Source organism: Python bivittatus, unplaced genomic scaffold (genome assembly GCF_059951505.1).
Source record: "Python bivittatus isolate LINGU-HERP-01145 unplaced genomic scaffold, Pbiv_v1 ctg000690_np1212, whole genome shotgun sequence".
Classification (NCBI taxonomy): domain Eukaryota; kingdom Metazoa; phylum Chordata; class Lepidosauria; order Squamata; family Pythonidae; genus Python; species Python bivittatus.
Genome location: NW_028277096.1, coordinates 4,857,244 through 4,870,713, shown reverse-complemented (window position 1 = coordinate 4,870,713; position 13,470 = coordinate 4,857,244). Strand labels below are relative to the sequence as shown.

Genomic DNA, 13,470 nt, shown 5'->3' with positions numbered 1-13,470 from the left:
TCCTGCCTTTACTATTTTTTATAAATAACTCAAGGCAGTGAACATACCTAATACTCCTTCCTCCTCCTATTTGCCCCACAACAACAACCCTGTGAGGTGAGTTAGGCTGAGAGAGTGACTGGCCCAAAGTCACCCAGCCGGCTTTCATGTCTGAGGCAGGACTAGAACTCACCATCTCCTGCTTTCTAGCCCGGTGATTTAACCACTACACCAAACTGGTCTAGTGGTCTAAACGGCAACAAGTTGAAAAAATCATGCCAATGCTAATTTTACTATTCGATTTGTACTTAAATGCCTTGAGTACTTCTTAGCAGAAAGAAAGCTGGCATATAAATTAAATAAAGCCTGAGCCTACATTAATCCAAAATGGTCATTTTCTGAACAGTGCTGTGGAACTGCATTAAATACTTCATTGCATAATGCTATCTTGTATCAAAAAATTGCTAATTGTTTCCAGCTTCATCCAGAATATTCTGTAAAATTCACTGTTTATAGACAAGCTGTATAGCTGTTCTATCTCAAACAGAGACTCACACGAGGCGAACCCAATGAGGTGAAAACCCAGGCTGCTCTTTTAGCGGCTGCTCTTCTAACAGGAAATAGAAAAAAGAAAACCAAGAAAACACCCACAAATACAGACAGAACTTCAGGTCTTTTTTTTCTAAACCTGCCCTGTCCATTTTTTATTTTTTTTGAATAACCGAAGTGTTAAATTTAAAAAATGAATTATGAAATATTTTTTCAAATGTTTGAATAAAATGTTATTTTATTCAAAATAACAATAAAAGCAAGGTATTTCTGACTTTCAGGTTCTGATAAAGTATCAAGCAGGATTTTTTTTAAGGAAGCTGTTGTCTTACTTGCATGGAGCCTCTCAGATCTCTGGAATGGTTTCTTCCCAAGGATTGGCAAGGAAGGCTCAGTTTTAACAGAGGGAGAGGAACTAGAAGTAGAATTCTGTGGGCTACTTGAATGTCCATCAGATTGTTTCCCTTCCCAGGCTGCAAGGAAAAGGATAACAGAAAAACGCTATCTGGGTTTAACTGTTCAACAGCTCATTCAATGTTTTGCTTAAACTTCTATTGGATATCTATATGAAATATGAATTGCAGCACAACAAATAAGGACCAATGGCAGATAACAAATTATTTGCAGTCTCAGTGTGCAGACACTAGAAAAGATAGAATTGGAAGCTTCTATGAAGTATCTGCTTGAAAATAAGTCTTATGAATCTTAAAAGCTGCTCAGTCAGCTGTTCTGCACTGGGTTCTATATACAGCACATACAGTGCATTTGGAAAGTATTCAGACCCCCTTCACTTTTTTCAATTTTGTTATGTTGCAGCCTGATACTACAATCGTTCAAATTCACTTTTTTTCTCATTAATCTATACTCAGTACTCCATAATGATTAAGTGAAAACAGAATTTTAGAAATAACTGTAAATTTGTTAAAAAGAAAAAACTGAAATATCACATTGGCATAAATATTCAGACCCTTTACTCAGTACTTTGTTGAAGCACCTTTGGCAGCAATTACAGCCTCGAATCTTTTTCGGTATGACGCAACAAGCTTTGCACACCTGGATTGGGGGATTTTCTGCGATTCTTCTTTGCAAATCCTCTCAAGCTCAATCAGGTTGGATGGGGACCGTCAGTGGACAGCCATTTTCAGGTCTCTCCAGAGATGTTCAATAGGGTTCAAGTCAGGCTCTGGCTGGGCCACTCTAGGACATTCACAGAGTTGTCCCTAAGCCATTCCTGTGTTGTCTTGGCTGTGCGCTTAGGATTGTTGTCATGTTGGAAGGTGAACCTTCGGCTCAGTCTGAGGTCCTGAGTGCTGTGGAAGAGGTTTTCACTGAGGATATCTCTGTACTTTGCTCCATTCAGCTTTCCCTCAACCCTGACCAGTCTCCCAGTCCCTGCTGCTGAAAAACACCCCCACAGCATGATGCTGCCACCACCATGCTTCACTGTTGGGATGGTATTGGGCAGGTGATGAGTGGTGTCTGGTTGCCTCCAGACATAACATTTAGAATTGAGGCCAAACAGTTCAATCTTGGTTTCATCAGACCAGAGAATCTTGTTCCTCATAGTCTGAGAGTCCTTCAGGTGCTTTTTTTGCAAACTCCAAGCAGGCTTTCATGTGTTTTGCACTGAGGAGAGGCTTCTGTCTAGCCACTCTGCCGTAAAGCCCAGATCGGTGGAGGAATGCAGTGATGGCTGTCCTTCTGGAACTTTGTCCCATCTCCACACAGGAACTCTGGAGCTCAGTCAGAGTGACCACCGGGTTCTTGGTCACCTCTCTTACTATGGCTCTTCTCCCCTGATTGCTCAGTTTGGCCAGGCAACCAGCTCTTGGAAGAGTCCTGATTGTGCCAAACTTCTTCCATTTGAGAATTATGGAGGCCACTGTGCTCTTGGGAACCTTCAGTGCAGCAGAACCTTTTTTGTAGCCTTCCCCAGATCTATGCCTTGCAATAATCCTGTCTTTGAGCTCTGCAGGCAGTTCCTTTGACCTCATGGCTTTTGCTCTGGTACAGTACGCATTGTCAGCTGTGAGGCCTTCTATAGAGAGGTGTGTGCCTTTCCAAATCATGTCCAATCAATTTAATTTACCACAGGTGGACTCCAATCAAGGTATAGAAACAGCTCAGCAACAATCAAGAGAAATCGGAGGCACCTGAGCTAAATTTCAAGTGTTGTTGCAAAGGGTTTGAATACTTATGCCAATGTAATATTTTAGTTTTTCCTTTTTAATAAATTTACAGACATTTCTAAAATTCCGTTTTCACTTTGTCATTATGGGGTACTGAGTGTAGATTAATAAGAAAAAAAATGAATTTGAATGATTGTAGTATCAGGCTGCAACATAACAAAATTGAAAAAAGTGAAGGGGGTCTGAATACTTTCCGAATGCACTGTAGTTAAACAACGGAACTCAGTAACTTACAAAGCGCTGATGCCTATCAAGAGGTTAACTTTAGAAGGGGATTCAAAAAAAATGTAATACTATCAATATCTACTAGCCACTGTGGAAACTTAATATTGAAGTCGATGGCCTAGAGGAACAAGGGAAGGAGAGGTTCATTCAAAAATAATTGACTAGTGCCTTGTTTCTCAAGTCTTCGGGCCACAGTAGGCTCACTAATTATTAGCCAGTCTTGGGCACTTCCTCTCACTGTCATCACAGTGTTGGGGGGGGTCTGAAAAATCACAGAGACATATACACACAGAGCAAAGGAAGGTGCAATAGTCATGGGGCAGGTTAATTCTTGCCACTCTGGCAGCATCTTCTACCTGAAAATATCCATATATTGCAATTAGACTTGGAACCAATGTAGGATTCTTAAAGACTGATTCACACCTAGAAAAGCATTTTATCTTTGTTCAGCTGTTTAATGAAAATGCTTTTCTCAAGCTGAGCATTTAGTTTGTAGATTGGATGAGGAGCCCATGGTCTGAATTCAGTTTATATGCTGGGGTTTTCCCATTCTGAGACTAAATATTCTGACCCAGTGGAGGACTATTTCCAAATTTCCTAAATATTTCAGTATTGTAACTAAAACACCTAATGTAACAAATTCACTCCCTGATAACAGGATCCTTTCTATTCCGAAAGTACACTTCCTTCTAATCTGCTTTCAGATTTCCTATTTTATAGCACTGCCCCCAAATACATTATTCTCTGGGACTTCAGAGGAGGTTCTTCTAGGCAAACCCAAGCCTATGGTTTGCACTAGGGAATAGGCTCTTCTTCAAATATCAAAGTTCTGTTGGGAAAAAAAATGTGATCAGAACATGGAACACAGAGTGTTGCCCTACGTAGTTGACTGGTATCTGGGGACATCTTCCCAGTCCTGACGAGCTGAGCAACATAATTAGCAGTACTGAGTGGAGAAGGTGTGTTTGAAAAGGGCTTCACCTGGTGGCCTCATACCGGCTTTTGCAGGAGCAGAATGGTTGGCAACCTTCACATGCTGCTGTAGGAGGTGATGATTAGTTGAAACAGGCACACTGGTTCGGCAATGTTGCTGCTTCCGCTGCTTTTGCTTCAAGGCCTATTAAGAAAGTGAAAGTGATACATTAGACACAAAAGTTTCCTAAGCTGAAAAGTCTATAGTGCAGAATTCCTTGTTCATGAAAGCCTGCAGAGATGGGGAAATGGAAGGCTGACAAGGGTACTGTTCTATTACCAACTATTATATATTGCACTTTACTGAAGATGTGTTTTGTGTCTCCTACTGATTTCTTTTTATATAACAATGAAACAGAAAACTGCAAAATAATTTTGAAAAAAAAATTCCTATCAAATTTGTGAACAACAGACTTTATCTTACTATCAAAGACATTCTCAAATTAATGCTTCTACTAAATATCCAGAAGTGGGGAAATTTTCCTCCTCTGATGCCTCTGAGAAAGAGTAGATACTTGGTGAGATATTTTATCTTCCACTATTGTAAGATTAAAGGATAATCTGATTTTATTACTGATTAATGAGCAGTACCCAAGTAATTACCCCAAGGCATTATCATAATTACAAAGAAGACCTGTCTCAAAACAAAGTATCTTCTACAAAGTACAAACAAATCTAATACATAAAGAAATGGTCAAACCAATTGCTCCAAGGGAATATAAGGAAATAATATAATATTTAATATAGGCTCTGCAACAAATACAAATCATAATTATGATGAAAATTCTCAGTGTCGAGAAGCTATGGAAAGAGAAGGAAAATGTAGCCTAGTATCTAAAATAAAGGAAAAGTATTGCATTGACAGAATAAGACACCCTCCTAACAGAAAAACAACTGCATGCATATTTCTGCAGAGTGCAAAGTAAATGAAGGAAAAAGAAGTCTAGGAGAGATCACAGTCAAAACAGAAAATGTGTTCAAATTTCAAAAGGCAATGAAAAACATTCAGCATATGAAATGAGAAAATATAATTTTATTCAAAATCTTTTTAAAATCTGATTATGTTAAGGAAATAATCATTGTGAAAGAAATGAGAGAATGGGGAAAAAACAGAACAATATGAAGAAAAGGCTAGGGCATTTTGACCCAGAGCAAACACAGTCCCCAGTGGAATACTACCCAAGTGCAGAGAAAAAACATACCAAGCTGATGCATGAAACAAAAAGCAGACAGGGCAACTGAAATTAAGCAATAAATGCACCAAGACAGTTATAACTTAATTTTTATTTTGGAAATAACATGAGAGTCAAGGATAAAGCAAGAATTATTCTTCAGCTGTTTTACAACTGAATGAAACACCAAGTAGCTATCTTTTACTAGCTGATAGCTAGAGCCTAGAGTCCTTTTGAGTCATATATAAAGATTTGTGTTGCAAAGAAATCTGGCTTCCTGGTGGTTGCCCTTTATACAGAAAAGTGATTAAGATTTTATGAAAAAATACTTAGGAAAATTTATCTGTTCTTCCAGGGATGCAGTTTGAATAGAAGCTATGTGTTATTACATATATTCTAGTGAACCTCATCCCTGTATCCATATGCTCAATTATATAGAATTTTTACAAGAGTGTAAATTGGAGCAAGAACACAAAGCAAATTTAAGATAAAGTTAGGTTAGATTTTTAGTGCCAAGTAACATGCAGATAAGCACAAACTAAAGATCAGATAAACAGTTCAGTATGCTCTCCTACTTACTTGTTTAAGTGCCTTTTTGCTGTGCTTCTGAGATGAAGAGATGACTTTACCTGGTGGGATAGAAGGAGATGGGCAGCCTGGCTGAGGGGAGGACACTTGTGAAAGTCTAGCTGATACTGGAGAAGCAAGAACAGAAGATGACAAGTAGATAAACAAGCATGCCACAAATAAAACCATTTGTCGCAAGCATGGAAAACCAGATACCTGGAAATACAATGCTGGAGCTCTGGAATAAACTGTGACTATCCAAGAGTCATACTCCATACTTCTTGATTGCTTGCTCAAGAAATCAAGTCTTGTCGTTCATAAGGGCCCTTTCTGTAAGTAAAGGGTACCATCTGATACCACAATGGAAAATGTCACAGGGCTGGTTTCATCACGAATGGCCCCTCTTAGTTCATGGATGAGCAGTCTCCAGGTGCTCAGGGGCTTATCAATTGGAGGAAGAGGAATGAGAGCTTTAGTGGGAGAGGAAGTGAAGTCATGTAGGTGGGCAGGGCTATGCCAAGTACACTGGAAGAATGAAGATATCTGAGCTTTTTACTAGGTTCCTTTGTCTTTTAAAATGATGTTAATGCTATTTTAGGAATTACATTAAGGCAGAGCGGACAATATTTGAAGGATTGAAAGCCACAATACAGTTTCTTACAGAAATCACAATTACAGAATCACTATCTCATAACAGTCAAAATTTGGGGGACCATTTTTTAGAGGTTTTAAGACAGAAAGCAGCTTCCCAGAGTCAAACCATTTCCATCCCCACCCTTCCAATCTCCCCAACCTCACCCCTAAAATCTGACTGCTGAAATTTGTTCTTGGGGTGCTGCAAATGGGGTGCTGGGGAGCCACGTGCAGGCTGTGGGCTTCTCTCACCGTCCACTGCAGTTACCATATATGTATGTATGTATGAGTATATATACATATTCCATATGTATATATACCCACCCTCAATAGACTGGGATACTGTGCCACTAATTTTCAGCAATAGCAGTCAGGGAAGCTTTAAGAGTTACAGGCTACCTACCTCAGCTCCTTTTTAGAAAGATCTGTTAGACACTGGAAGTGGTGATGTAACTATTACTTTAGGAGAGTAAGAAGCTATTAAGGTTCACAAATCCATCTCCAGAGAATCCTTTAAAATGCTATAAGAGAAATCTTGTGGGCCTCTGACTTTTATCCTTTCTCTATTTTTTCTGCCAGAAATCCTACTGGCATTTCATAAAGTAGCTAAAGCAGTGCTGATTCACGAAACATTTGGTCCTCAGAGTAATTTCAGTCATGGAGCACCTATGAGATTTTTCCTTTACAGTATTAGGGTTTTTAACAAGGTATATGCTGTACACTTCTTTTTTCCTTTATGTGTGTGCCTTTTTTGTATCGAGCCCAGAGTTGTCAACTGGGGAAAGCTATAAATATCATTCATAATTAAACAAATAAACATTGGCAGTAAAGAAGCACATATGCCCTTTATGACAAAAAGCTGGCCTATTACTGTAAAGGAATCCAATGAACCAAAAACAACAACAGAGTCCAGAAAAGATTTGAGAATAAGGTTTAATACTGTCCATGGTTTTAAAGCTTTTTATATGTAAGAGAATTTCCATATTTCCAAGAAGTCCAATGGAATCATATTCCCCTATCATCCACAAGACTCTAAGAAGGCAGAGCCAATGTTTTGAAGTTGTCTATTAGTCACTAGCATTTGGACAGTAGACTGACCAATCACAGAATCACTTGGCCTTAGTTCTTCCCCATTATCATACAGGCTTCTATCTGTTGACTGGTTGCTTACAAAACCTCAGTATTGTAAGTAAGTAACCATAACACACACACACCCCACCAAAACAAACAAACAAAAATAATAATTTCAATCATACATCTCCACTACTTCATTGGTCATTTCTTTGGGAGAACATTCAATCTTCCTTCCTTTCTCCACAGACCCTTCTAAAGAGTAAGACATTCATAGCCCCCCAGAATAATAATAGAGGAGTCAATCACTAGGGATGAGCTGCTCCAGAGAAGAGGGAGTTATCACCAAGAAAACCCACTTCTGTGGGTTGACACTCCCTTGGCATAGGGATCCACAGCAAGATTTCCTCCTTGGATTTCATTGGATGGGCAGATTCCATATAGAATAGGTAGTCTATCAGATATATAAGGTGGTTTGTACCTGGAAGCCAACTGGCAACAAGTCCAGCTCCCATCACTTCTGTTCCAGATACATGGTTAGGGTAAACAACCACCCCTGATTTTTCAATATTTGCACCTCAGATACAAATGTAATATTCAATGAATACTGAAAGGGATCATGGGGTTAACTAAAAAATTCATGGTGATGGACATTAGGTCTCTGAAAAGCTTCAGATCTGGTTGTGTTACTGATGACACAAGCAGGAGTTTACAGAAACTTAAAGAAGCAGTTACTGATAGATAATTCTGTTGAAATTTGATTACCAGGTTACAAAGTGTTATCTAATGCTAGGGAAGCTGTTGACTTTCTGAACTGGTACCTGAAGGAGGATTAACAAATGGAGACTCAATCAAGACAAGACAAAGAATCTCCCGGAGAAGAAAGAGACCAATTCTGGAATAGGTAAAACTGTTGGTGAGCTCTTGCCTGTGGAACCTTATTACATCAAATTGCACATTTGCAAAAGCACATTCTACATATCCTAATAAAATAAATTATTTTTCAGTGTTAAAAAAAGCTTGGTACTTTTCTTAAAAGGTCATAGGGACCTCCCTTCTTTTATTTCATAGACCTGGACCACTCTATTGAAACTGCAAAGCTACAAATGTACTGTGTCCATAGATGTTTGTTATTTCAACCAGCTGATTAACCTCCACTAACCTAGGACTATCTTTCCAAAATATCTAATTTTCTATAGTGCTTTCACCTGTAAGCCCTTTACAGGCTTACAAATGGAGGAGAATCAAAACTGAATCTTCTTATATTGTCCTTTGCTCTTTTCACAGAACACCAGTATAAATCCCAGAGTGTGGACCAAACTCATCATTTGGCTAGCCAGTTCAAATATATTTTGAACTGCATCTTGCAACTAATCATAATACTCCAGTTTCTGTAACATCTGTTCAACAATTAACTCTGTTCATATTTTCTGGTTTGGATTACACTATTTTTGCAACCTTCCGGTTGCATATTTATACATGACTACAAACAATTCCTCTGTGAACTGTCCAAAGACTGTCCATGACCCAGGATCTTCTGGCTGCAAAGGAAGCTGTAAAGCATTTGACTGTCTAGATTCAGAGTTATAGCACCATTAAAACAAACAGCATAGTAAACAAAAGCCTTTCTACTAGTGCAACTTAGAAAATATTAACTTAATTCAGAATTCTGAAATTAGGAAAACTCTCTCTCATGACGGGTGGAATTCATTTTTCAAAATACATGTTCTTTTATAAAACCATCCTGGTTGATCAACTGTAGACTTAACTCAGCCCATATCAGCAACTGACTCAGAAAAAAAATCCACATTTGCATTCTCTCTGTTTTTCCCCCTTCAATGTCAGGTTCAGTTAATGTGAAGCTGTACAAAAAGTTGTTGGCTCTATTAAAGTCCAGCTCTTTAATTACTCAAGCCATAGGTTTTGCCTGGAATCACATACAGAAAGAACCTCCTCTTCCTTCCAATACTGTATGGACAACAAAGTAATTCACTGCAACATATTGTGGGAAAAGTTATCTAAGTTCATTTCAAGGTAGGGAAATGTAGTCTTACCTTGCAAAGGAAGCTCATTTCTGGACATGGTTATGGCAGCCACAGAAAACTTACAGTCTGAATTTGTACCTGCTTTGGGGTCTTGCAAGAACACACACACAGAAATTGCCACCTTAGCTTTTAAACTTCCCCCTGCCCCACGATTGGATAGGCCTAAAAATATGGGGCTTGCCTATGTTGTGTCAATTTCTGCCTTTGCTGTTTCAGAATGCTTTATTTTTGTACATATAAGGAAGTAGGTTGTTGATATGATCTGAAAAGACTTCCTGTTTTGTACGTATATGCATAACAATGATGCCACATTAAGCTAAATCACAAAGCTCAACAGAGCCAGTCCTCTTTCCTGAAAGCAGAAAAAATTCAAAGCTCAGATGCTTCAGTTCCACTTCTTCTCAACAAAGAAATAAACTATTTAAAGAGAGCTCAGGTCTGTTAGGCCTTGGACTATTAGGTCTGCTTCTTGAGCTCTGCTCAAGCACTGGAAATTATGCAAGATTTTAGCTGCATCCAACCACAGACATCCACACTTTTAAGAGCTGTATTACACGTAAAAAGAACAAAAGGGGGGCTGGGGGGAGAAAAGAAAAATTGTAATAGTTCTAAAGGAGCAAAATAACTTTCAAGATTATTTTTGTAACAACACAAGCAAGTGAAGTCACTGAGTATGTTTTCTTTTGAGTTTCTGAATGGAATAAAAGGGGAAATATAGCAATTCTTTTTGCCAGTCTCTCCAGGTTTATACTTCTGTATGTGAAGCCAATTGTACTATAATTTTTGAATTATCAAACCAATATTTGAGAAGTCTCAGTGAACTACACTGATTTTGCACCAAGTGCAGATATTCAAAGGACTCACTAGGGAAATGTACTTTGAGTTTCTTAGAAATTCTGTGTAATTTTTCTAGCAATAAGAACAACTTGTGAGTAGTGGCTACTATGAGCATAATTCCACAAAGCTCACATTACATTTATCTTCACCAGTTTTGAAGGCATCACATATTCTTGGTCAATAATGGAATGGGAAATAAAACTGCCTTTACTTTTTCCTGGAACTTGACATTTAACAGGACTCCTTGTCAACTTGCCAATGGACTAAAAAGATTCAGCTTCTAAAGAAACTCCAAAGAGCAGCCTGTCTGCAATATCTTCTCATGGAGATTTGCAACTAATGAAATATGCTTTTAGAAATTTGGTTTTCATTTTAGCATGGCAAAACCCTAATATGTCTGTTGAAAGATATGCTGCTTGTTTGCCACTAAACCACACTTCAGCTTAACATGCTGTGCAAATGAGTTCTTCGAATTGCTCGTTTTGTGATTATATGTTTTCTAGAAGATTTCTATTTTTTCCCATAAGGTTATGGCAGACCACTTCTGTATTATTGTAAAGAAAACTACATGGATACCCATGAAGTCTCCAGGGGCTAAATTTAACTCAAAGGAAATTTTACTATTCTATATTTGATTTGTAGACTGCTTTCTTAAATAATATTATATTGTCATGTAATGAACTACAGCTTTGCACTCATGTTCTTTTTCTTTTTTAAAAAAATAAACATTACACTCAAGCCTTTATGTAATACTTCATTTGAAATTATACATACCAACTTTATTTGTTTATATACCACTGAATCTCACAACTCATGGCAATTTAAAGTAGCATTAAAAACAACAGAATGCAATTAAAACCCCCAAAGAGTAATTTAAGTAATTAAAATTAGAAATAAATAGTTTCAAATATCCTGGTGCCAGCCCATCAATCAAGCAACATTTAACTATCAAATGCACTATAGAAAAGCTCAGTCTTGGCAGTTTTACAAAAATACACCAGAGTTGGTATAAACTGGACTTCCAAGGGGAGGGCTAAAGTGTACAGTGCTACACAGAAATATCATATCCAGGCTCATCTTTCATATTTGGGAAACATTCAGCATCCCCAACTGGGATGAACATACTGAATGGATTAGTTCCATCTGGAGAAGACGGTCCTGCAAGTATCTTCTCTTGCAGCTACTACTTTGAATTGTATCTGCAATCTATTGAAAGCCAATGCTTAATGTTGTATGGCTGCAGCAGTTCTCACTTGCCAGCATGTGGATAGTTGCATTTATACTAGCTGCAGTTTCTGGTTAGTCTTCAAAGACAGCCCCATGTACAGCATGCTTCAGCAGTGTATCCGGTGGTGAGGAGAGTATGGGTTACTGTTGCTAGGGCCTCCTGCTCCAGGGAGGGCTGCAGCTGGCCCAACAGCTGAAGCTGTGCAAAAGCCACAGCCTATATCTGCAAATTTGACAAGAGGACACACAAATTACAGACCTGCTCCTTCAGCAAGAATGGAATACTGCTCACATTAAAACCTGAGCAGATGGAGTGCCAGATGATTTCTAGACAATCAGTTCATCCAGCTTCTTTCTTCCATCCAGATTATCAGAGCCTCCAAGCACTAAGTCAAGAATTCCTCTGCATCTTTGGTCTTGCCCAAGATGGTAAGGCACAGCTTGGTATCAGTGGCATACTGATGATACCTCATCCTGCCAAAAGATTACTTCTTCTTGTGTAGATGTTAAAAATTAGAAATAAGAGGGAGTACCCTCCAGTCCAACTTCTTTTGCACTACTACCAGCTGGTACTGCCTATTTAGGAAGGAGGAACCATTGTAAAACATGTATCCAACTCCCATAGGTGGTCCAGAAGGGTATCATAGTTAATCGTACAAAATGCCACTTAGAGGAGAAGTAGGACTAGAAGTGGACATTCTCCCTATCCATGCTCTGACAGAGATAATCCACCAAATGATCCATTTCTGTCCCATCCAGGACCTGAAAAGGGCCCAGGTAGTCCACCTCATCTAGTGCATTCTATAGTTGAACCAAACCACTTTCTCAACAACCTTCTCTAAGAAGGGAAGATCCAAGGAAGGCTTCTTCAGAAGGAGCCACATCAGTTCCTCCTTGAAGACATCTAGCACACCTCCTCCTAAAAAGCACCACTACTTCCTAGATCCAGCTGAAGGAGCCAAGAGAGGCATAGATATAAGCCACAAGTGTTGGAGCTCATAATATAGAGCATCTTACTCATTTAATCAGAAATCTACAAACTGAAACAAATCCTAGATAACATCATAAGATGTTCCAATTACCACTTCAGACCTTGCCCCTGAGTAGTCAAAACTTTGGCAAACTGGATAGCTTTATCAGGAAAATGTTGTGAAAATGTATCACAGTGGCCAATACTATCTGCCATACCAATATTACATTGTTCTGTATCTCCAGGAATTCATACCTGAAACAACTTAAGAGAATAAAGACCTTTTATCAGGCACAAAATAAGGGCCATGACTTTTTGTTCAAACTACTGTAGATACCTCAAACTATTGGTTGTGAGGCTCCCTTAGCCTGTGTTCAGACAATAAATATATTCTGCTATTACAAACAGGGCAGCATGCTCAACATATTTGGCTGGAAGGCATATTTAATGGCAGCTTTGTTGTTCAGGATTATGAACTGACAGGTCTAGGCTGGTATCAATTGTTTTACAAATCCTGATATACAGCTATAACTACTTTCTCAAAAACAAGCAGGAGCTTGCCACAGTAGTTTGGTCCTGGAATGGAATGTGACTCTCAGGCACCTAAAGGTCCTCCACCAGAAAAACTCTATGCAACTCAAACTATCTCAGTACATGAATTTTCATCATGCTATTGTCTTTAGTGAATTTACTGGAAATTCCATAGAATCAAAGACCAAAGCATTTTGCTTTTCTATCCTCTCCATTCATCTATTAGTTCCTCATGTAGGAATCCAATAGCAGAGTTTTGAGCTATAAGCTCAGTTGCTTTCTAGATTCTCTTGCATTGTTTGAGGCCAAGGGAGGAAGGCATGGCCAAATGCAGAATTCTATATCCCTAAAAGAACACTGAGGTGTGGCTGTATGTAAGGAATCAGGGCAATTGAGGACAATATTCCAATTACCCAGAGTGACTGTAAACTTCTTTTCACTAGATGCATTCAAGTGGAGGCTGTACAAAGATCTGGAGGTCCAAATCTATCCAACAACATTCT

General features: G+C 38.7%; 1 protein-coding gene across 3 annotated transcripts in view; it reads right to left on the bottom strand.

Annotated features, from left to right (window-relative positions):
- The window catches only part of ASXL2 (ASXL transcriptional regulator 2), an 81,732-nt gene that overhangs the window by 14,358 nt on the left and 53,904 nt on the right, over positions 1-13,470 (bottom strand). For 2 of the 3 annotated variants that reach the window (XM_025177564.2, XM_088152247.1), the window contains 3 exons: positions 5,666-5,781; positions 3,924-4,059; positions 861-1,001 (listed from right to left, as the gene is read on the bottom strand). In XM_025177564.2, coding sequence (XP_025033332.2) covers positions 861-1,001; positions 3,924-4,059; positions 5,666-5,781 — 393 coding nt within the window. The remainder of the gene's footprint in view (positions 1-860; positions 1,002-3,923; positions 4,060-5,665; positions 5,782-13,470) is intronic. The other variant, XM_088152249.1, reaches the window with a different exon arrangement.